This window comes from Balaenoptera ricei, chromosome 6 (assembly GCF_028023285.1).
Source record: "Balaenoptera ricei isolate mBalRic1 chromosome 6, mBalRic1.hap2, whole genome shotgun sequence".
NCBI lineage: Eukaryota > Metazoa > Chordata > Mammalia > Artiodactyla > Balaenopteridae > Balaenoptera > Balaenoptera ricei.
This window is the reverse complement of record NC_082644.1, coordinates 110,079,635-110,100,847: the sequence shown is the minus strand read 5'-3', so window position 1 is coordinate 110,100,847 and position 21,213 is coordinate 110,079,635. Positions and strand designations below refer to the sequence as shown.

Here is a 21,213-nt window from a genome sequence, read left to right as displayed (position 1 = left end):
CCGTGCCCAGCATGAAGCTGGCGCAGAGCAGGGCTCAGATCCCTGGAGCCGAGTCAATGCCCTCAGGCAGGACTCCTGAAAGCTCCCAGGGGAGTGGACCAGAGGGAAGCTGTGAGGCAGGCTGAAGTCAGGTTAGAACCCAGCCAAACCTCCCCAGGACGCGCTCGAGGCCCAAGGCCACTGGCGTGCACAGCTGTGGCGCCTCTGCTCCTCCAGAACCCTCTCTGGGAGACCGCACTGCACACACGCACTGCTGCTGCCACGCCAGGCGCTGACAGGCTTCTCCCCGTGGCAAACCCTCCAGGTCCTGCTCGAACGGCCCAGCCTCCTTCCCATCACGGCACTGACCAATGTGGTGGCTGCGTCTGCCATCCACTCTGTTGAGATTCCACCCTGGGCCTCCCTCCATACCTCAGCACAAGGGACGCCCTGCCTCAGTTGCCGGGGAAATCACCCACCTCGGAAGGGCTGAGACCCAGAGCCCCCAGGCCCGCTGTCCAGGGCTGAAAACCCAGCCCACCGATCAAGATCGGGCTGCTTTCTGGCCCAGCCCGGAAAGCCCTGCCAGGTAAGACGCTGGGAGCTGGGGCGGGTGGAGCGGGCACCCTGGAAGTGTTATACATAGGGAGGAGCTGGTAGGCTGCGGCACCGCCTCCTGCCTGGGGCACCCGAACGAGCCGGCTGGGGAGAGGAAAGAGAGGCACACTCAGCACACTGGGCCTGCCCAGGGAGACCCAAGGGGGCCTTCGTTCTACAGCCCAGGAGCCCAGCACGCCCAGGCCAGACCCCAAAGCGGCCAGACCCCAAAGCAGCCAGACCCTGGAACCTGTGGCTGCAGAAGCCTCCTTTTCCTTCCCCACCATCCTGCCCCACAAGCATGCCCCCAACTGGCCCAGGCCTCACTGGGAAGGCTCCTGACAGAATGGAGGACTATGGGAAGCTCATGGCTAAGGCATTCTGGCTGCAGCTGGGCAGCCCCGACCCTCCCCACCTCCCCAGGGATTCTCTAAGCGGGAGAACCTGAAGCAGGGGCCGCACCCACCCCTGCAGCCCAAGCTCACGGGGGGTGGGGCGGTCCAGGGAGGCCCAGTGGCTACTCCTAGATCTCCCAGGTGCTTCTGGGAGAGGAGTTGAGGGCCAGGCTCTGACCACTGCCCTATGATGGGGCAGGGCCAGTGGGCCTGTGCTCTCCGACTCACATGCAGACACATATCCTTCTCGCTCAGCCTGGAGTCCACCTGCCCCCCAGCTCCCCACAAGGCTCCTGGGGGAGAGAAAGGGGCACCTATTCATCAGGCCGACATGCAGCTCTGGGCCCAGAGGGGAGCTGGTCTGCAGTGACCCTGCAGGGTGGGACCTCCTGGCAGAGGGGAGTGCTCCTGTGGCAGTGACTGATAAGATGACTGGGGCTCAGGGAGGGAAAATGGGCACGTGGTCACTGGACCCAGCAGGCCCACCTCACAGCCTAAGATCCACCTCTTCCAGGAAGCCAGACAGCCCTGTCCCAGGCCCACAGCACAGCACCCCTTAAAACTCCACCGCAGGGACTCCTGCCCCATCAATCACCCACGGCAGGCCTCGACCCGGCCCACCTCTGCTCCAGCCAGCATTGTTGGGCACTTCCTTTCTCACCTCCAGCTCCTGCCTTCCCAGGCTGGGCCAGAAGCCCATCCCGGGAGGGACCATGCTCCAAGAGGGAGCGAGCGGGCACGGTGTCCCTACCCAGGAAGTTGGTGGGCGCCCACCTCCACTTGGCCAGGGCACCCAGCTGGTCACTTTCAACTGCACACAACTCTGCCAGGAACACTCATCTACCTATTTCACAGAAAGGTAAGATGGGCTCAGGGAGCAGCAGTCCCTGCATCTGCCCGAGGCCTCCTGCTGGAAGGAGGACACAGGTTGGTCTGGGAGCCCCACCCATGGCTGCCCTCTGTGGTGTGGAGGTCTGTGGTCTGACACCATTGTATGCAGGACCTCTTCTGCCCCAAGGCTGGGGTGGGAGAGAAGCTGGCCCAACATACCCACTGTGTGGCCTCCCCCAGTGCTCAGCTCAGTCTGTGACGGCATCCCCCGGGGACCTCCTGTGGTACCTGGGGACCAGAGCCTCAGTCCTTGGTGAGATGGCACCAAGGAAGACAAAATCCGTCGCAGGGGGCCTCTGCTCGTGCAGGTTATCCCCACAGCCCAGGTCTGAGCTACTCCTCACAACAGCCCTGCCAGGGACACCACATTGGCTCAGAGAGGCCACAGAACCAGGTCTCACGGCAGTGCGGTGCGCTCCACGCGCCTGGCCCTCCTTACCTGGGCCAGGCTCGCCCTGGGCTGTGCTCGCGGGAAACAGCACACACAGCACTTGGCTGAATCCTCACAAGGCTGAGAGGAGGATGGCCACCGGACCCCGGCGAGGCCTGCTTCAGAGAAGGAAGGTGACCTGCCCAGGGTCTCAGCTTCCTCCTGAGGTCACCCCTGTTTGCGCCCCAACCCCCCCAGGGGCCCTTTCCTTATCTGAAAGAGAAAGAAGGACCGTCTCAAATGGAAATAAATGGTAACACGCACACACTGAAGTGCTGGAGAGAGGGTCTGCAGGGAGAGGCATTCCCCCAGGCGCTGGAGTCGTGAAGAGGGGGTTTCCCATCAAGACCACATGGGCTCAGTTGCAGCCCTGCTGGCCGGGGTGCATCTGCCTGTTCCACCTCACCCTGGGCTCCTCTTCCCCAGAGGTCACGATTCCCTCAGGCAGGCCTCCAGGCACATGCAGTCCCCTCCGCCTAGAAATCCCCTTGTCCTATCCAACCTTCAATACCCAGCATCAGAGCCTCTTCTTCCAGGAAGCCTTCCCAGACTCCCAGGGCAGAGAGCGACCTCAAACCCTAATGTTCATTAGGCTGTGCTGGGAAGGCCTGTCACAGAGCTGTCTCCTTACCAGGGAGGGGGCTCCTCGTGGGGAGGGCTGGGTCTGGATCAGCGCTAAGATTCAGAGCCCCAGAGTTCCTGGATCAAAGCCCCAACACCGCAGGAGCTGAGGTCAGCTAAGCCTGGGGGAGGGGGAGGAGGTCAGCCGGGATGAGGACAATCCTCCCTGAGCCCTCAGACGCTGTTAGTGGGAGAAGGCACAGAATGACCCAAGCGCCGGTCTTCGGGCCAGCCGCCTGCTCACGGCCAGTTCCCAAGAGCAGCACCCTGGTGCCTGCCCAGAATCTCCAAGAAACACCCCTGCTCTTGATGTGTCCAGGTATGGGGCGCTCCCTCCATCTCTCCCAAGGCCAGGGGCTCATCCAACCCTCTGTGGCTGCACCCTCCACCATAGCCGCAATCCTCCCGAGACCGTCCCAGACCCAGCTCACGCTCTAGACCTTCAACAGCCCCCCAGTCACTAGAGGCCCCGTGTCCCCTGCAGTCCCTCCTTCCTGACCTGGAGACCTTTACCTGCGTCCTCCATGCCATGGAATCCTCACACTTCCTGGGAGGGGGGTGGTGCCACGATTCTCAGGTCGCAGACAGGAGAGCCAAGGCCACAGGGGAGGGAGGCCTGCCCTGACCTCCTCTGCCTCTGAGAGGTCTTGGTCAGGGCCTGGGGGGCAGTGGAGGAGGGGGGCAGTGCCCTCCCACCAGATGGGCCCCTCCGCCCAACATGGTGTCACTCCTGCCCTCGGCGCTCCCCTCACAGCCTACAGAGAATCAGGTCACAGTGTTTCACCCTGGGGTTGAGCCCTCCCCGAAACTCTACCCCTGCCACACCACACCCTGGCAAATGACCTAGACTCTCCTCGCCAGCGGGTCCCAGGCCAGCAGGAACTCCCTCCCTCTGGGGGGACCTCTGCCCAAGCTGTTTCCTGAACCCGTCCCACCCTTCCCTCCACTCTCTGCCCGACAACAGCCTTTTTTCTCAGCGTTCAAAGCCCAGTCCAAATGCAGCCACCATCACACTGTCCCTGGTCTCTCCAGACAGACAAGCGCTCACACCCGGGCCGGGTGGCTGAGCCCCACTCCACACCACTTTCCCACCTGCCTCCTTACCCAGTTGTCATGAGAACCCATCAGGACTGAGGTACCGCACCTCGGAAAGGCCAGGTGTCGTGCCCAAGATCGCACAGGCAGCAAGTGGCCAAGGGGGGCTGGAACCCCATTCAGCAGACTCCAAGCCTAACGCTGTCCGCCCAAGCCTCGCCTTCCCATCTCCCCACAGGCGGCCACACAGGGCCACAGCCAGCTGACCTGCTTGCCGTGACTCGCTCACTCCAGGTCCGGTGGAAGAGCCAGCCGCGGGGCTGGCTGGGGTCAGGCAGCCGTGCCCAGGGCCCAGGAGCCCGGGAAATGTGGGCATGCCACAGGCACGGGCAGAGCCGCTGCTGGAGATATAGCCGGGCACCAACAGCAGCCCACTGTGAGGGCGTGAGGGCGGGGAGCAGGAACAAGGGGACATTGTCCTGGCTCCTGGGCCACAGCCTTATCTGATAGCCTTCCAGCCAACCCACGAGCTGTTTTTCAACTCCGTCCTTTTTTCTCTTAAAAGGTTAGTGACACAGAAGTTTAGCAAATTTCCTATTATTTCAAGGAGGGAGGAGACCTGAAAATAAAACTTGTGATAATTAAAAAGCTCTATATGACACGGGGAGGGTGTCCCCAGCTACGGGTGGGGTGAGTTGAGAGTGGGATTGGATAGCCTGGCAAGTAAGCAGCTCAGAATCTCCTTCCAAACCTCAAGGGGCAGAGGGAGCTGCCAGGCCTGCCCCCAGAGGGCGGGGCTGGCACCAGGAGAGGTCAATTCCAGCTCAGTCACACTGTCCCCAAACGGGCCAGCCTGGTTCGGTTTTTGAGGAGCGGGCACTCTGTCTCTGGAGGCATGCAAGCAGAAGCTGGGAGCCCTCTTTTAGATGCGTCGAGGCGGCGTTACCCGCGCTGCTTGGGGGCTGCTGGCGTAACAGGCAGGCAGCGGGGTAAGCCCCAGGGATAAACATGCAGCCCACGCACCTGCCGCTGGCAACGGGCAGGAGGGCAGCAGGCCCTAGCGCCAAGGGTGCCCGGCTGTAGGAGCAAATCTAGTCTCCATTCCCTATAAAACACACAACCACGAGTACTTTTAACTCGTGCCACTCTCCAGGACTCAGTTTCCCCATCTCCAAGCGGGGAGAACTGACATGCCTTCCTCCCAGGGCTGCCGTGAGCGTCAACTGAGACAAGGCAAGGAGGTGCTCGGGGGGGCAGGGGTCAACGCCAGCGACCACACCAGTCACTCATGCAGGTCCCCGTCCTCTTTTGTCTGCTCTAGTCACTGCCTCATGCCAGACACCCCTGTAGGAGCGCGGGCACAGCTGTGAACAAGGCCGATTAAGGATTACACGCCGGTATCAAGGCTGACGTTTCTAGGGGAGATGACACTCCTGATGTTTGGGGTAACGAGACAGGGATTATGCAGGCCATTCTCTGTTCCTTTCCCCTGACCACTCAAATCTCTTACTTTCTCCAGGCCTCAGTTTCCCCCACCTGCAAACAAACTACATCTAGCCAAATGCTCTGGGATGCCTCCAAAAAAAAACCCCCCAAAACAAAAACGCAATAAAAGCCCCTAATTTCTTGAAGTGAAAGGGAGAAAGAGGGTGTCTGTGGGTGGGCAGGAGACCCTGCTGAGGGGCCACTTTAGCCCTTCGGCCTGTGACCCCGAGACCTGGCCTCTCACCTGCACGCCTGTGTGGTCTCACACCACTGCCTACGGCCACAACCAGGCCTGGACGGGGCAGAAATCCTGGATAAGGTGGGTCTCCACGGAGGAGGTGCCCACTTGAGGGCTGGCAGAACCCGTGGACTCTGGAGTCAGGTAAGAACATGCCAACCATGTTTCCACCTGTCACAGCCAGGCAGGTCCAGTGAGCTGTGCCCACAGCAGAAGAAGCCGGGTCCCGGGGCACAGTCAGGGGGAGGGCGCTGACTTCCTGAGAATCAAGCAGCATGACACAAACAAGGCAGAAACCACCCCCACCCCCCGCCCCCCGCACACCCAGAATATCCAGCGGAGCCATCTCTTCCCCAGGCCCAGCCTTGCCTTGCTGGCCTGGGAACCGGCTGCTGAGGCCAGCACTCACTCCTGGCCCCGCTGGGGTCCCAGGGGAGGGGAGAAGAATGCAGCTGCCTGGTGGCCCCCAGGACCCTGGGGAGACAGAGCCTGTCCTTAAAAGGCAGGGAGGTTGGCCGCCCTGCCTGGGAAGGCTTCCTGGGATGACAGGGCCTAGAGGCCTGGTCTCTCTCGGCCCAGGGCTCTCTCAGTCCGAGGCAAAGGGGCAGATCCCCGCAGTCACTAGTACCAGTGTGACCCCACCCGCACACTCACGCTGAGCCTGGGGCTGGGAGGTGCCCGGTCTCCTGCCTCACCCTATCCCTGGGAGCCTGTGCCTTCCGGACACCGCAGGGCTGAGTTGGAAAAGGAGAGTCCACACGCCGGCAAGCAAGACAGGAGGATAGGTTGGCTCCTCACGTGCCACGGCTACAGCGCAGCCCGAGGCCTGGCTCCAGGGGTGCCCCGTATATGCCGAACAATCGACACTGTGGCAGCTGCTGCTTTCTCACCTGCTGAGCTACTTCAGAGACTGTGACCAAACCCCCAACGTGTCAACTCCCCATTAACATAAGGGACCACATACTAACCACCACTCTTCCTCCTCCCAACCACCTGGAATCCCGTCAGCGAAACCTCCTTGCTGCCTGTTGCTGACTTGGGGAGAGGCCAGGGACATGAGGGGTGCCGCTTCTGGCCCCTGAGTTGGAGAGGCGCCCCTCAGCATCCTGACCATCCCCCATCCCACCCTTTCCAGTATAATTCTGCAGCCTAATGGAGTTTTCAAAGCACATCCAGGAACACATTTACCTCCCCACATCCCTACATCTTTTTTGGGGGGAGAGGGGAGGGCAAGGGGCACACAGAGAGAGAAGAAACAAAAAACTTTCCATCTATTCCCCCAAGTTATCCTGCAGCCTGAATAATTTCGGGTTTTTAATCAATAGCTGTCACACTTGTCAAATTACTTTGGGGACCACAAAGCAGTTTTTAAACATTCATAAACCTCAGCAGAAGAGCGAAGTGCCCTGAATTTTAAAAGAAGAGAATCTGAAGAACATTCATTGAATAGGATGAGATTTGGGCAAATCGAAAGTGAGTTGAGGGCCAAGTGCTCCTGCTGCTGAGTGGGGACAGCTCTCCGTCCCTTCCTGGTCCCCAGGAGAAACCGCCGAGCCCAGCCCGGCTGCTCAGGAAGACTAAGGAGAATGACACCCCAAACCCTAAGGTCCCCTCAGCTCCCCCAAGTAAAGCAGCCCCAGGCAGGAGCACAGCAGCAGCCCCATCCGGCCCACGGCCCGGCCCTCAGCTCCTCCACTAGCAAGACTCTGGAGAACGGTCAAGGCCCCGGCCGTGCTGTCCCTTCCCTGCGAGCTCAGTCTGTTCCGGTCTCCTCCTCACGTGCGTGAACACGGCCCGTGCGTCCCCTTGGTCCCACAGATCACACCGCCAAGTGTGGGACTAGTTTCTGACTCGTTCCCCCACCCCCACCCAGGACCATAAATACCAACAGCTGCCTCAGGCCCTGGGGACCCATGACCCAAGTGGGGAAGGATGATGAAATGAAAAAGAAGAACAAACTGAAAACCAAGGCTTCCATTCCCCAAGGAAGCAACTTCCCTCTAGCTTATCTAATTCCTCCCAGCTCTCCACCTCCAGGAAGCCCTCCTAGGCTCAGCAGACCCCTCCAAAGACTGTCATCTTCTCCCCTCTTACCCCTCCACCTCAGAACCAGGTGCCGTGCCAGGTGGCCTTCCGGTGCTGTGCAAGTCGTTCATGTTAGGGTGACAAGGTGATCTGGGGACTGTCCTTCCCCCATCCCCGGGCATTAAGCTTCCTACCTCAGCCAAGGACCAGCCACGTGTCAACAAAGCCCCAGCCCCTGGCACCATGCTGGTTGATGACTGGTCTAATGTGGTGAGGCCTCCTTCCTTAAAAACAAACACCCATAAAGTTCTGTGACTTTGGTCAAATTAAATAACCTGCACGTCTCAGTTTCCTTATCTGTAAAATGGGGAGGACATCACCTTTGGTGCTACAGGTGTAACCTGACACGCAGGGAGCCCTGCCTTACCCTGGGCATTCTGCCCCTTCCCACCTTGCAGCACTTCTCCTTTAAGTAGGCGCCTCCAAGTCCCCATTTAAGGAGAGACGGGCACCCTAGGTTCTAGCAGCAATGCCCATCTCCTGTCCTGCCACCACTTAGGACAGGGGGGCTCTGTGGCCTCAGGGAGACGAGGCAAAGACACGAAGGGGAAGGGGCATGGGCCAAGGGAGCACAGACCTCGGGTTGGCCTCTCCTGCACGTCAGTTTTCTCACCTGACAAGTGGGCTGCGCTGCCCTCCTCCCAGAGCCTGATGGAGGTCTGATATGCGAACACCCCCCCATGCCTGGTTTGAGCTAATCCAGCGCCCCAGTATATAGTTACTGAGTGCCTCCAGCATGCCGGTGCTAAGCCTGGGGGCCTTGGGACACCAGGCTTTGGGAGGATGTCCCAGCAGGGCATCAGAGCTCTGCTTCCCAGACTGAAACTCACAGGAGACAGCCAGGAGTGCTCAATAGCAGCGAAAAAGCAGGAGCGGGGGTCTGCCAATAAGCCACAGGCTCCCAGGCCACCAGCAGAGGCAAAAACTCATGTCAAAAGCAGGGCGTGGCTGCCGAGTTCTTCCTGCTCCTAGTGACCGTGCATCTAAGCCATCTGTGGCTCTCCAGCTCCCGCCTCACCCACGACAGCCCACACACCTGGCAAGTGCACCAGCAGGCCCTGGCTCCGCGTTTAGCGGACTCCATTGTTCACGTGGCCCAGCCGCCCAACTGCAGTTAAGGAAACGTGCTCTGAAGCCGTGAGGGGCTTCCAAGGCCAGAGAGTGTGCCTGACTCCAAGAGCCCACCCTCTTTCCCCACCCCCCACCCCCTCCCCCGCTGACCCTAGGATAAGCTAGCCCTGCCTGTCATTTGCCACTGGCCCACAGGATTCCAACCAGCAATGCCTTAAATACAGCCTGCAAGGTGCGTCCCAACCCAGCCACACTGGGCTGCGCACATACACTCAGAACGCGCCCAGCAGCAAGTGTGCCTTATCCATCAACGCCCAGCTCAAAGACCACCCCCTCCGTGCCGCCCGCCCACCCCAGCAGAACCGACACCTCCCTCCAGGGTTTCCCCTAAGCACTCCACCCCTGCGGAGGTGGAGGCTCAGGGAGGGAGGTCCAGCAGCTTGCCCAAGGTCACAGGTCACAGTTCACAGGCACCGGGGCAGGGCTGGAGGCCTGGCATCTGGGCTCCAACTCCAAACTCTTTTCACTGCCTGTCAATGCCTCAGGCTTTCACCAAACCTACAGAAATTGTGTGATTAAATGCACCAACTTTCAAAGTAACTTAGAAAAATCGTGGGTCACCAGAACTCCACTGAGCCCTGCCTTTGTCACCCCCCGTGTCACCTGTCTGGAAAATGGTGAGAAGGACACCTAGCTGGTAGGAGTCTGATCCACCGGCAGCACCCCAGCAGTGGCAGTGAACGTGGGCAGGACGAAGGGACACGGAGACTTGTAAGAAGCCAGGTGCAGGGCTGGCACTTCACAGCAGCGGCTCATTTGCTCCTCACAACCCCTCCACAGGACAGTGTGTGACCAGCCAAACCCCCGACCTCTCTCGTGACGGGGTACTTCCCCAGTAGAGGCTGCCGTGTCACAGGGGCCTGGCTCCGGACAACCGTTTCAAACATTTAAGCTGGAGCAAAACATACCCCAGGCTCAGACACACCGCCGGCCTGCAGGCCCACGGATCAGGGAACAGACAGAGGCAGGGAGAAGGAGGGAAACAGAAGAGTCCAGCTGGGGGCTGGGGCAGGGATGACACGGCCCCCAAACCCCAGCGCAGCCCCACCCAGGGCAGCCCCGGGCTCGGCGACTCGGAGCAAAGGCCAAGCTCCTCACTTCCCGGTTCCCGGTGCAGCCACAGAGACCACCAGGCCTGCTCGCGGAAAGGAGCCGCTGACACTGGGTTTCCTCTCTTTTCAACACTAAAAACAGCAACACCACTCCTCGGTTTCTCGCTTTTGGTCGGGCCGTCCTAATTGCTTCCACATTCTGGGCCGGTGGTGGACGTCCACAGAGGGGCAGAGGCACCGTCGCTGGGGAATGACTGAGTCCTTCCCGAAACCGGGCATCCTCTCTGACCGGCCGCTCCCACCCGCCTCAGTTCTCCCTGGGCCCAGGAGGCTGGTCAGGGGCCGAGACTGGCAGCCTCCCTCCTGCTTTCTTTCCTGGCCTCCCTCACCCCAACCTCCGCTCAGGCCATCAGGTCACTCACCATCCCTCCGCGCGGCCACCAGGCTCTCCAGGCCCGGGAAACCGAGGGGCCAGGCCGGCCACCCCGCTGCCCGCTGTCCCCCACCGGGCCCAGCCAGTCCAGCCCTGCTCTGGTCCTAGACATACCATTCCAGCCCTGTCCGCTGGGACTGATCATGGCTAGTCAAACAAAGGCTAAGTTCCAACTCTCCGTATTGTGCTTTTAAAGGGCCAGTGTCCCACTTGGGTTGCTGGGGACTTAAAGGCACACCTCCCTTTTTCTGTACAGGAAACAAGACAGCAAAAACCCCAAAATCCCTCAAAAGTCATGATGAGATTAGAGGCCTTGGGAAGATTTTAGACAAAATGCACAAGAGTAAAAATCCAAATTTCATCTGAAGAACCCCCCAAACCCCAAAACAAGGAGGCTACATCTCAAGAAGAGTGGGAAGGGCAGAGTTTTTAAGCACTCACAACGGGCCAGCACAGCACTCAGCACTTCACAGCAGCGTCTCATTACTCCTCACAACCAGGCCACAAGACAGGCAGCAGCTGGACCCACCTTACGGAGGAGGAAGCTGTGGCGGGCAGAGGCTCCCGACTCGCCCAGGATGGCACAGAGCGGCCCAGCCAGGGCCCAGCCACGTGAGGTCAGCCAAAGCCAGGATTCTTCTCCCACCTGCTCCCTCCAGAGGCCCCTCCTGTTCCATATCGACTAGCATCTTTCCTTCAAACAGGCGAGGATGAGGAATCATTTGTCGCAGGTGCCCAAACACTGGGCTTTCAGTCTAGGCCTCAAAACCTTGTGAGGTCGGTTCTATTCTTTCCCCGTTCTCACAGATGAGAAGATTGGAAATCATGAGGCACAGGAAAGGCAAGGAGAGGGAGGAGAAAAGAGGGGGTCCGCAGCCCCTGTAGGGGTGGGGCAACCGACAGCCAGGCCCTCGTCCCTTCCCAAACAGGCTCTACAGTCAGAGGGGGTAGGTAAGGGAGCCGTCCTTCCAACCTCAGGGTTCAGGCAAGCAGACCAAGGTCCAAAGGAAGGGAAGAGGCGGGGCTGCAGGGATGGGGGCTCTCCTGGGACCCCTAGGCTCCAAGGGTGGGCAGGGGAGAGGAAAAGAGAGACGTGACTGCCTGGGCCTCAGTACCTGGTCTAGCAAGCCCTCCAAGAAAGGCTTCCTGTCCTCTCCGTCCTCCAAGAAAGATGGGTCATTTCCGGGCACCAGGAGTGGTTGGGCAGCCCATAGGTGCTGTAGAGCCATCCTATCAGAAAGGCCAAGGCCAGGCGGAGTCCTCAGACCTAACTCCGCAGGGGCCAGGTCACTCAAGGATTTATCACCCTCAGTACGTTTCTACGGAGCCTGGCAGTCAAGTAAGTCTGAAGCCGTGTAGCCTGGTGGTTAAGAACATGAGCTCTGAAGCCAGACTGTTCAAATCTGGACTGTGCCACTTGCAACCTTTTGTTCTTGGACAAGTCATGTCACCTCTCTGGGACTGTTTTCGCCCTCTGCAATAATAATAGTACTCAGCCTCACGGGCTTGCTGTGAGAAGTCAGTGAGTTATAGAACAAAGCCTGGCTTCCAGTGAGCACTCAATAAAGACCGGCAGGTTTAGCTAGGTTGAAGGACGCTGCCCCAGGATATGCTGGGAGACACAAAGCGGGAAACTAGCTTCCTGGGTAGTGACCCTGGGAAAGTCACATCTTTCTCTGGGCCGCAGTTTATTTCTGTAAAGAGGGGGTCCACCTGGGACCCTCAGTGACTACCAGGCAAGACCACCCTCCAGCATGTCCCAGATGCCCACCCTCCTCCAGAAGCATCCAGGTCATAAGGCCATAAAGGCTGAGAAAGGCTGGGCTGTAGCCTGAATTCTTTGCAACGTAAAAACAGCCTGCCTCTGGCCCACTCCACCCCCCCCAGGCTAACTGGGGTCTGCTGGGTAGGGAGAGGGTGCAAGGGCGCAAAGCCACATGGCCTGTCAGGAGGCAGTATAAGGCATCACCTCTCCAGGTAGAACCCAGCCGCACCCAGGCATCTCTGGACCTCAGTCTCTCCACTCCCTAGTGAGGGGCGGGCCCTCACCGCCTCAGGTGTCTCCCAGGGGACTTGCCGCAGCTGAGCTGGCTTTCCATTGTGAAGTTTAGCAGCCCTGCAAGCCACGCCACACCTGCGGCATAAACAGCCTCCCAGAAGCTGTGGGCTCCCTGGGCCCCGAGAGCCCCCAAAACTTGATCAAGTTCAAGGTCTGCCTCTTTCTATCTTCCTGGAGCCTAAAGCAACTGGTGTGTGTGCTCGGGGAGGGGAGAGGGGGAGAGGGGGAGAGAGGAGCACCAGAGAAAACAGGGGCTAGGAGGCAGGAGGCATGCCTTGCAGCCCAGCAGAGCATACGGCCGCTATTCCTGAGGGGCAGTGGGGGACCAGGCCCCTTGCGCCCACCATCACCTCCTCATCCACAGGGTTAATCAGTCAGTAAGGGGTGGCGTGACTGGGAGGTCTGCAGGGCTGAGTGGCAATTCTAGTTGTGTTACTTAGCGACTGTGGGACTTTGGGCAAGTTCTTTCACTTTCCTGAACCTCAGTTTCTTCAGGTACAAAATGAGGAAATACACTATCCTCGGAAGATAACAGGTGTAAAAACACTGGTTAACCAGGTGCAGAGAAAGCATTCAACAAAACAACTGGGAACCCAAAGACTCAAATATCTGGGTGTCATTCATTCAACAGGAGCATTAGATCTTAGGCTGTCCCCAACCCTGCACTGTCTCCCCAATAAGCCAAACACATTCTAACCCACACCCCGACCCCGCCACACAGCCAAGCACTGCGGGAGGTCAAGGTCCCAGCCACCCAAATATTCTGAAATAGACCTCAGACTTCTCCAGACGCCAAACACACCAAGGAACCTTCCAGAGCAAAGCCACCAGTGCAAACCAAGTCCAGCTCTCAGCTCTGGGAAGGGCGGAAGGGCCCTCTGAGGAAAGCCAGGCCCACAGTGCTCTTCCTTAGGCGCCCCGGACTCAGAGAGATGGGGCAGGGAGGGGGGAGGACAGGGCTGGGTGACCACAAGAGCGGAGAGTGAGCCACTACAGGGTGGTTAGCAAGCCCTCCAAGGAGAGAGGGAAACAGAGCTCAGAGAGCTATTGAAGACCACTGAGGGGGGGCCCGATCCAGCCCTCCCCAGTCCGGATCTCTAGGGATTCCGCTCAGAGGCTCCTGATGCAGGCCCAAGGTGGGGGCCCACGGCTGGTACACGGAGACCAGGACCCGGGACGTGTGAGCCCTTACCTGACCCTCCTTGGCTTCCCGGACGGGCCGCTCGCCCTGCGCTTCTCAGGCCCTGCTGCCTCCTCTTCTACTCATTTCCTTTCTACTCAACACACCTGGCCTGACCCCAGTGCTTCTCCCAAAGGTCCCCACAGGCCTTCGTGTGACCAAAGCCAACCACAGTTCCTGTCCTCTCCGTACTCAACAGGACAGCGAGCTCCCTCCCTGAAACCCAGGCCACCACCCCCTCTGAGGTGCCTCCCCTCCCTCCCAGGCCACTGCCCTGCTTTCCCAGTACCACACCACCTTTCCGCCAGGTGCTGGAGTTTCTCAGGCTCTGACATGGGTGCACTCTCCTTCAGTAAAACACTCTCCTTTGGTGATCGCATCCACGCCTTAGCTTTAAACACCTCCAGGGCTCAAGACTCCAAAGTTTCTATCCCAGCCCTCCCCTACTCTGCCCTCCAGACTCACTTATCTAAGTGCTGACACCTCACAGAACCTCAAATCTGAAATGTCCAAAGTGGAGCTTTGTCTCAGCAGCTTAAGCCAGGAGTCTCAGAAGCCAGCCACCCTCCCTTTCCCTGGCCTCCAGAACCCAATCCATCAGCAAATCCTACCGCTACCGCCTCTAAAATCTCTCACACCTGTCCACGCCTCTTCACCAGCCCTACCCCGCCTCCCCACCCAGGAGTCAGAGGGACTCTTTAGAAAGGCAAATCAGATTATTTAACTCTGGGGCTAAAAACCCTCCAGTGACTCCCTACAGCAATTTGAATAAATCCGAACTCCTCCCCAGGGAAAGAAGTCCGCCGAGAGTGACCGGCCCACCCTCTGACCTCATCTGGCAATCCCCATCCCCCAACTGGAAGCCACTGCTTTCCCGCCCTCGGGGACTTTGCACTCACTGCTCCCTCAGGCAGGAGCTCTAGTTCCACCCCCTTCTCGTAAAGGCTGGCTTCAGGAGGCCGGTGGAACTCAGTCCTCCCCCGGACCGCCCCGGCTACAACAGGTCCTGCCCCGCCCCCATTACTCCCCACGGAAACACTTGGCTGTTTCCTTCACATCATCTTGTTCGTTCAGCCAGCAAATATTTATTAAGTGCAAACAGCGAGCCAGACACTATTTTAGGCACTGGGAATCCAGGTGCTGAACAAAGCAGACAAAAATCCTGACTGATATCACCCAATCTGGAATTACTGATTTGTTTCTCCACTCACTTATGATTGCCTGTCTCTCGTGCCAGAAGGGAAGCTCTGTTGTCTTTCCGCATCCTAAGGGAGGGTCTGGCAAGAACTCAGTAAGTATTTATTAAATAAATATGCAAAAACAAAGAAACAAAGAACAGGACAGCAAGAGAACCAAACCCAGAAAGACACAAGAAGTCAAGAGCCACGCCTTCGCTGCCTTAAGGCAGATGCCTCTCACTACCCCGGGGTCACAGGTGAGCAGGAAGGCTTCTGTGACACCCCAACCCTCCTAGGGGACAGACTAGATGCACAGGGGCAGCTGCTTAACCGTGGAGAAGAGGCATGACTGCAGGCGTGCGCGGTCAGGGAGGGCTCCTAGAGAGGTGAAATCTGAACAAGGCCAAGCCCCACCCCGCTCCCCAAACCTAGGGAGAGGCAGAAAAACAAATTTGTGTTTTAGGGCTCTGATGTTCTTTGCTCGAGTAGAAAACAAGGAAAAAACCTTGCTCCAAAAAACCTTGCTCCACAAAACCCTTTACTTTTTATTAGTGTCTGGATCAATAAAAGTTTTGGGATTAAAGCTTCCCTCCTGCAATACTAACCGTCAGAGAGACAGCCTAGGATTATTAAATCTGTCTCCAAGAGGCAGTGGCTAGGAGCCCCCGCGGCTTCACCCTGCTCCTCACCTGCGCTGGGAGGCCCAGGCTAAGCGGACAGTAGCCCGAGGGCCCTCACTGGCTCCTCAGCTTGGGGTCAAAGCCCCCTCCTCACAGCCCACCTTGCCAACCCCACCAGCTCCCTGGGCCTAGATCTCCTTCCCCACAGTTTTGCCTGCCTGCTTCCACCTCCTCGGTCCTCCGCTCAGTGGGCTTCTCTCCACCCGGATCCCGAAGACTTGAAGCTCCCAGGAGGACTGGGCCTGGTTCCCAGGAGGGAGGAGCCAGTCAAGCAACCCAGCCCCCACCTTCCCCCTTCCTTCCAAGCTGGTGGGGGTCTCCCATTCTTCCCCCGAGGCCAGCGTGAAAACCAGGCTGCTCGGGAGGGGCTGTGGGGCATCAACAAGGCCCTGGCCGGAGAGTGGGTGGGCTCCCAGGGCTGGGCCCCCTTGGAGAAACAGCTCCACACCCTCCGGCCTCCACCCACAGCCATCGAGGTGCCCACCCCCAGGGCAGGAAGTTTCCTGCACCCCCTTCCCCAGGCAGAGCCACCCACAGACCTTGGCGGAGGGATAGGCCTCTGGGCTGACCCTGGTCTGGGCACCAGGGGCCTGGGAGCCAGATCTGGCTTTCGAGGACGGCCGGGTCTCCACAGAGCAGCTCCTCCGGCCCGGCCCAGGATCTTGCCGAGGTTATCACCGAGGAGTCCGAGGCCACAGAGGCCCATTCCTGAGGATGGTGGGCACCCAGGTGCCTCTCCCGGCCAGATCAGGGGACCGCTCAGTCCAGGCCAGCATCTAAGAGCTGTGACCAGGCAGGTTTCCCCTTCCCGCAAAGCACGTGCTGACTCTGTCTTCCAAGTTGAAATTTCAGAAACGACTTAAAAAAACACACCGGTGACAACGTCTAGAGGTTTCCGGGTCCTCCACGGAACAAGTGGAAAATTACAGTCTTCCATACAGGTAACCACATGGCACAAACTCCAGGTCCAAGAAGTCTAGAAAGACGCACTTTCAGCCACGAGCAGGTCGCCCTCCAAAGGCACCTGGGCGGGGTGCGGGCCCTGGAACCGAGCTCCCGGTCCGGGAGGCTGGAACAAGGCTCGCAGAGGAGTCTCAGGCTCCTCCCCAAAGCGCTGACTCCGCCCAGGGTCATACCCCGCCCGAGTCCCGCCTCCGGGCCTTTGCACTTGCCGTTCCCTCTGCTTGGCCCGGGCTCTAGGCCCTCATTCTGGTTTCTCCTCATTCTGCTCTCAGATCAATTGTCGCGCGCGTCCTAGTAGAGGTGGTTCTAACCAAAGGAGCAACTTCCACCCCCACCCCAAGTTATCACTCAGCTTCACTTTCCTCATGGTACTGATCTGAAACAAGCTTGGGCCCCCTCCTCCTCCCACCTGGAAAACGTAGGGGCCTGTTCACCTGGTAGGCCCGGCACACCTCGGGCCAGTGCCTGGCACAAAGTAGGCACTAACAGATGTCCTGATCGAATACTAGTGTCCTTCTGGCTGGCCTGCGACAGGCCGGCCAAAGCTAAGTGAGAGCTGGGGTGACCGAAAGACTCGGGGGCGCGCCAAAACCACCTCCCCCGCATCCAGCTCCTGGAGCGTTCCAGGCCCGACCCCGCGGCGCCACGCCCCTTGCGCTCCAGGCCGGAAGCGGCCGGCTCCGCCCCCACGAAGCCCCGCCCTCAGCCCGCCCCGCCCCCGAGCCGCTGGCCCTGCCTTCCCAGGCCCGGCGGCAGGGGACATTCCGCGGCCAGCTGCCCCCAGCTGCAACCACTTTCCGCCCCAACCCGCCACTGTGCTCCGGACGCGGGCGGGGACGAGGCCCGGCCCACCCCCGACTGCCCGCGGAGGCCCCGCCGGAGTTCGTCGGGCTCAGAGCAGCAGTCCCGAGGCCCCCACCCCCCCGAGGGCCAGTACCCTCCCTCTCCCGCACTTCCATTCGGACATTTAAAAAATGCGAACAGAAACGGAGGTGCAGACAAAGCCGGGGATTTGCCTACTACGGTCACCCAGTCAAACAGGGCTCCCGACTCCTTGGAGCTAGACCTTTTGGGAAGAACTGGGTTCAAGCTCCCTCCCAGGGCGGTTGCTCTCCTGTATCCGGGGCTGGGCCAGCAGGACAGAGGGGGAGGGTTAAGTGCCGGAGGGAAGAGACAAGGGGGTGAGCTGCGCAGGTTTGTGAATACTACAGGACGACAGGGGCAGTCAGACCCAGAAGCCCAAATGCTGCCCCACCCGCTGGCCTGGGGGGTTCATCCTTGGGTCACCCTGACAGGGCCCTTACTGAACTGAAAATCCCTCTGGGAAAGGCACACCCAGCCAACCTGACATTTTCGCCTGGGGTTACCCGCTTTGCCATCCTGCTTGAAAAGCCACAGCAACGTTTTCCAAGTATTGAGCCTCTACCACACACAGGGAATCACACACCTCCCTTAACAGCCACCATCTGGAGGGGCTAATCAAAGTAGAGTGGCTGCTGCATAACTTTCTGGTGCAACGGGATTATGGAATCCAATCCCTCCATGTAAATATGGATAAACAGGCCGGTGGGAGAATAGCGCCCCTGCCTGGGGTCCTGCATACTCCATAGCCTCTACACCAGAGGCTCATAAGCCCCAGTTCAGCCCATGGTAATTTCAGCCTGATCCAGACCCTCATTAACAACTGAGCTCCTATTAAGTGCCAGACTGTCACGCACCTACTGTGTGCAGGTAGGCAGCACTCTGGCTGGGGCACCTGCAGGGCTGGTGAAGAGATCTGACTGTAACCCCAAAGCAGCCCCCAACCTGGGAAGTAACTCACTCCGTCCCCTGCTGTGTCCTTGCTTGGGCTCAGCTCTGTTCTGAGCACAGGTGATCCTGACCACAGGTAATCTAACAAAACCCGCCCCCCCATCTGCATCTGCTCACACCCCCAAAGCCCAAAGAACTCTTAGCCAGAGGTGCACTTATGGTGGTGGTTCCCTTCCTTCTGAGGTGAGGTTTCCCCTCGCAGCTTCATCTGGGTCTATCCAATGTCTTAATAAAATTTCAAAACCGGGGAGAGGTGAGGCCGTAGTCACCAAGGGAGGCCCTAGGGCAGAAGAAGCCCCTTTGGCTCCCAGAGCATCCAAGGCACCAGAGATGGAGGGGACAGAGCCCATCTCCGAGCATTCCTCCAGGGCGCAGGCCCCAAGCAGGCCTCCCACTTAAACTCAATAATAGCAATAAAAAGGTAAGGCAGATACTGTAACCACTTTACAAATGAAGAAATCAAGTCTAGAGAAGCTCAATCACTTGCACAAGTTGGCCCAGCCACATCTGAAAGTACAATAGATGTGCCTCGCCCCAGACAGCCATTTGTACCTATTTACTGGTCCCCTCTTATCTCCCTAATTCTAATACTCCCTCCTCCTGGGAGCCTTCCTGGATTTCCCCCAGGCAGGAAGCCACCCCCACTGGTTGATCCACACAGTTCTAATGTCTTTTTATAACAAAATAGGCCCCTGTGACAGGACCTCTCCCTCTGCATGACAGCTGTCACAGGAGGGGGTCACAAGCTAAAAAGAAACGAGCCTGTTTCTGGGGTTCAGAAGATGTACTAACCAGCTATTTGACCTTGAATAAGGTGCTTTCTCCTTACCCTTCTAGCCTCAGCTCAGGGGACTGCATAACCTCTTGCAAGCTGCTTTCAGAGCCATCTTGAATAATATGTGAAAGGGAGTGAGAACACAGCGAGCGTCCTTGGAATTTCAGAAGCTGACCCCGTAACTCCTGGTTCCAGTGCCCCCAGTGACCAGGTCTCCCTAATCATTAGGCCCCACCCACCCACTGCACACTCCTCACCTTCACACACACCCCCACCAGCCACAGGCCCTCTTCTGCTCTTCCCCAGGCATCCCTGCCCTCTCTCATGGCCACGCCTCTGCTCCCACTCATCTCCCCTCCTGCCCCAATCTCCAATTCTCATTCACCTTTCAAGGCCCAGCTTAACTGCCCCACCTCAGGGAAGCCTTTTCCCAGTGTCCCCAGGCCCAGGAGGTATGTGAACTCTCCCTCTCTTCCTGAATTCCCAGTCCTCCTCCCTTTCTCCTGGGTCCTGCTGCCTGTCCTGTCAGGCCCTCCTTGGGGTCTATTCATCTCTGGTTCTTCAAGTCCTAGGACTCAATAAATGTGTGATGGACCTCTTCTCCCAAAAGCTCAGAGCCCAGATGTCTCATGACCTTTCAGATCTGAAGGTGTCTCACCAACTGGGCCAGGCCCTGTGGGAGACCCTGGAACCTACCTTCCTCAAGGAGCTTCCCATTTCCTGGGGTACAAGGGAGCCAGCCCCAAGACTGTCAAGGAGCACTTCCAGGCAATGCTTGTATATCCCCTTGGGGAGAGAGATACTCATATCCTGGGAGGGAGGACCTTTCTTGTGACCACAGCACTGTCCTTTCCAGAGGCTGTGTAGAGGACGGAGGCCCTTTGCGGCCTGCCCAGAACTGCCTCAGCCAGAGGAGGGCGCTGCTGTAACCCACTGCCTCCATCCAGGTGAGTCTGCAGGCCAGAAGCAGGCACAAGACCGAAGAGGGATGCCCCACAGAGGACAGTCAGCCCCCGGCCCTGGCTGTTCATGGACAACGGCTTCTGAAGAGACCACTGCTGTACTCAGCTGAAGCTGAGAAACAAACTTGGTATTAGACTGAGGGCCAACTCTGGGTAGCAGTTTCAATGTGCCCCAGCTGTTAATTTATGTGAACACATCTATGCTTGTGTGGTTTTATCATCACCAACAAGCAACAAATGTGTTCTGGCACCAGCTATGTGCCAGGCCCAGTGCTAGGTATTTTACATACATTATCTTCTTAATCTTCCAAAGAGCCATAAGCTGTGGGTATCCACAGGGATATTTTACTAAAATGAAGCTGAAGCACAGAGAGGTTGGAAAAGTTGCTCAAGGTCACACAGCTAGTTACTGGTAGGAGCTGCAATTCCAGGCCCCTCCACAATCTGGCCGCAGCCTGTCTTCCTGGCCTGAGCTGTCAGTGCTCACCATTCCAGAGCCTCTGTTCTCCGTCCCCACCCCTCAAGTTCCCCACTCCCTTTGTTTTGTGCCATGGGTGGGGGGCGGGTTGGGAGGGTGTTAATGTATATTGTCAGCCTGCAGCCTCCCAACTCCCTCTCCCTCTCCACCTGCTCAGACCCCCTCCTCCCTCCCGAAAGGCCGGCTGGGCTCCGGCCCTCTGGCTGCCTCCCCCCACCAGCCTGGTTGCATGTACCCCATCTGCCAGGCCCCCAACCACACTGTCTTGTGGTAATGACTTCAGCTGGCAGAGAATCCTGGAACCTTTCCCCCTACAGCGACGTTGACACACGTTCACTGAAAAACCGTAATGTTTCCATCAAAGCATTTAGGGGGAGTAAATTCCTACCCATGTGACGCCTCCTGGGAAAAACACAGAGTAAATTTACTCAACAGGCAATGAGACGTGGTCAGCACTTCTCTTTCTTGGTTGTCAAGGTGCCAAGTCCTGGGCAACAACCCGCGTGGTGTTCCAGGACCTGAGCGCTATCAAGGGGTGAGGGGAGGGGACGGTTCCAGGTCAGGAGCCTGTGACTGCTGCCCTGGCTGCACAGGACGCCGGGTCAGTTTGTGATCAAGACTTAGACGATCCCTAAGCCCCTGCCCAGAGACTCCAGTGCTGCTCACTGAGCTCCCACCAGGGCCCGGCTTCTGTGTCTCTGGCTGGGTCACCTACTGCCCAGGCCCCAAGCCCTGTCGCCGCAGCCACCACCCC

General features: G+C 58.6%; 1 protein-coding gene across 13 annotated transcripts in view; it reads right to left on the bottom strand.

The window, feature by feature from the left end:
- The window catches only part of DAB2IP (DAB2 interacting protein), a 193,688-nt gene that overhangs the window by 30,053 nt on the left and 142,422 nt on the right, over positions 1 to 21,213 (bottom strand). Inside the window, exon 1 of one of the 13 annotated variants that reach the window (XM_059925530.1) lies at positions 16,009 to 16,399. The exons of 10 other annotated variants lie outside the window; for them this stretch is intronic. In XM_059925530.1, coding sequence (XP_059781513.1) covers positions 16,009 to 16,175 — 167 coding nt within the window. In that variant the 5' untranslated portion in view covers positions 16,176 to 16,399. Of the gene's footprint in view, positions 1 to 10,361; positions 10,510 to 16,008; positions 16,400 to 21,213 lie in introns of those variants that run through there. 2 more of the 13 variants (XM_059925531.1, XM_059925532.1) reach the window with 2 other exon arrangements.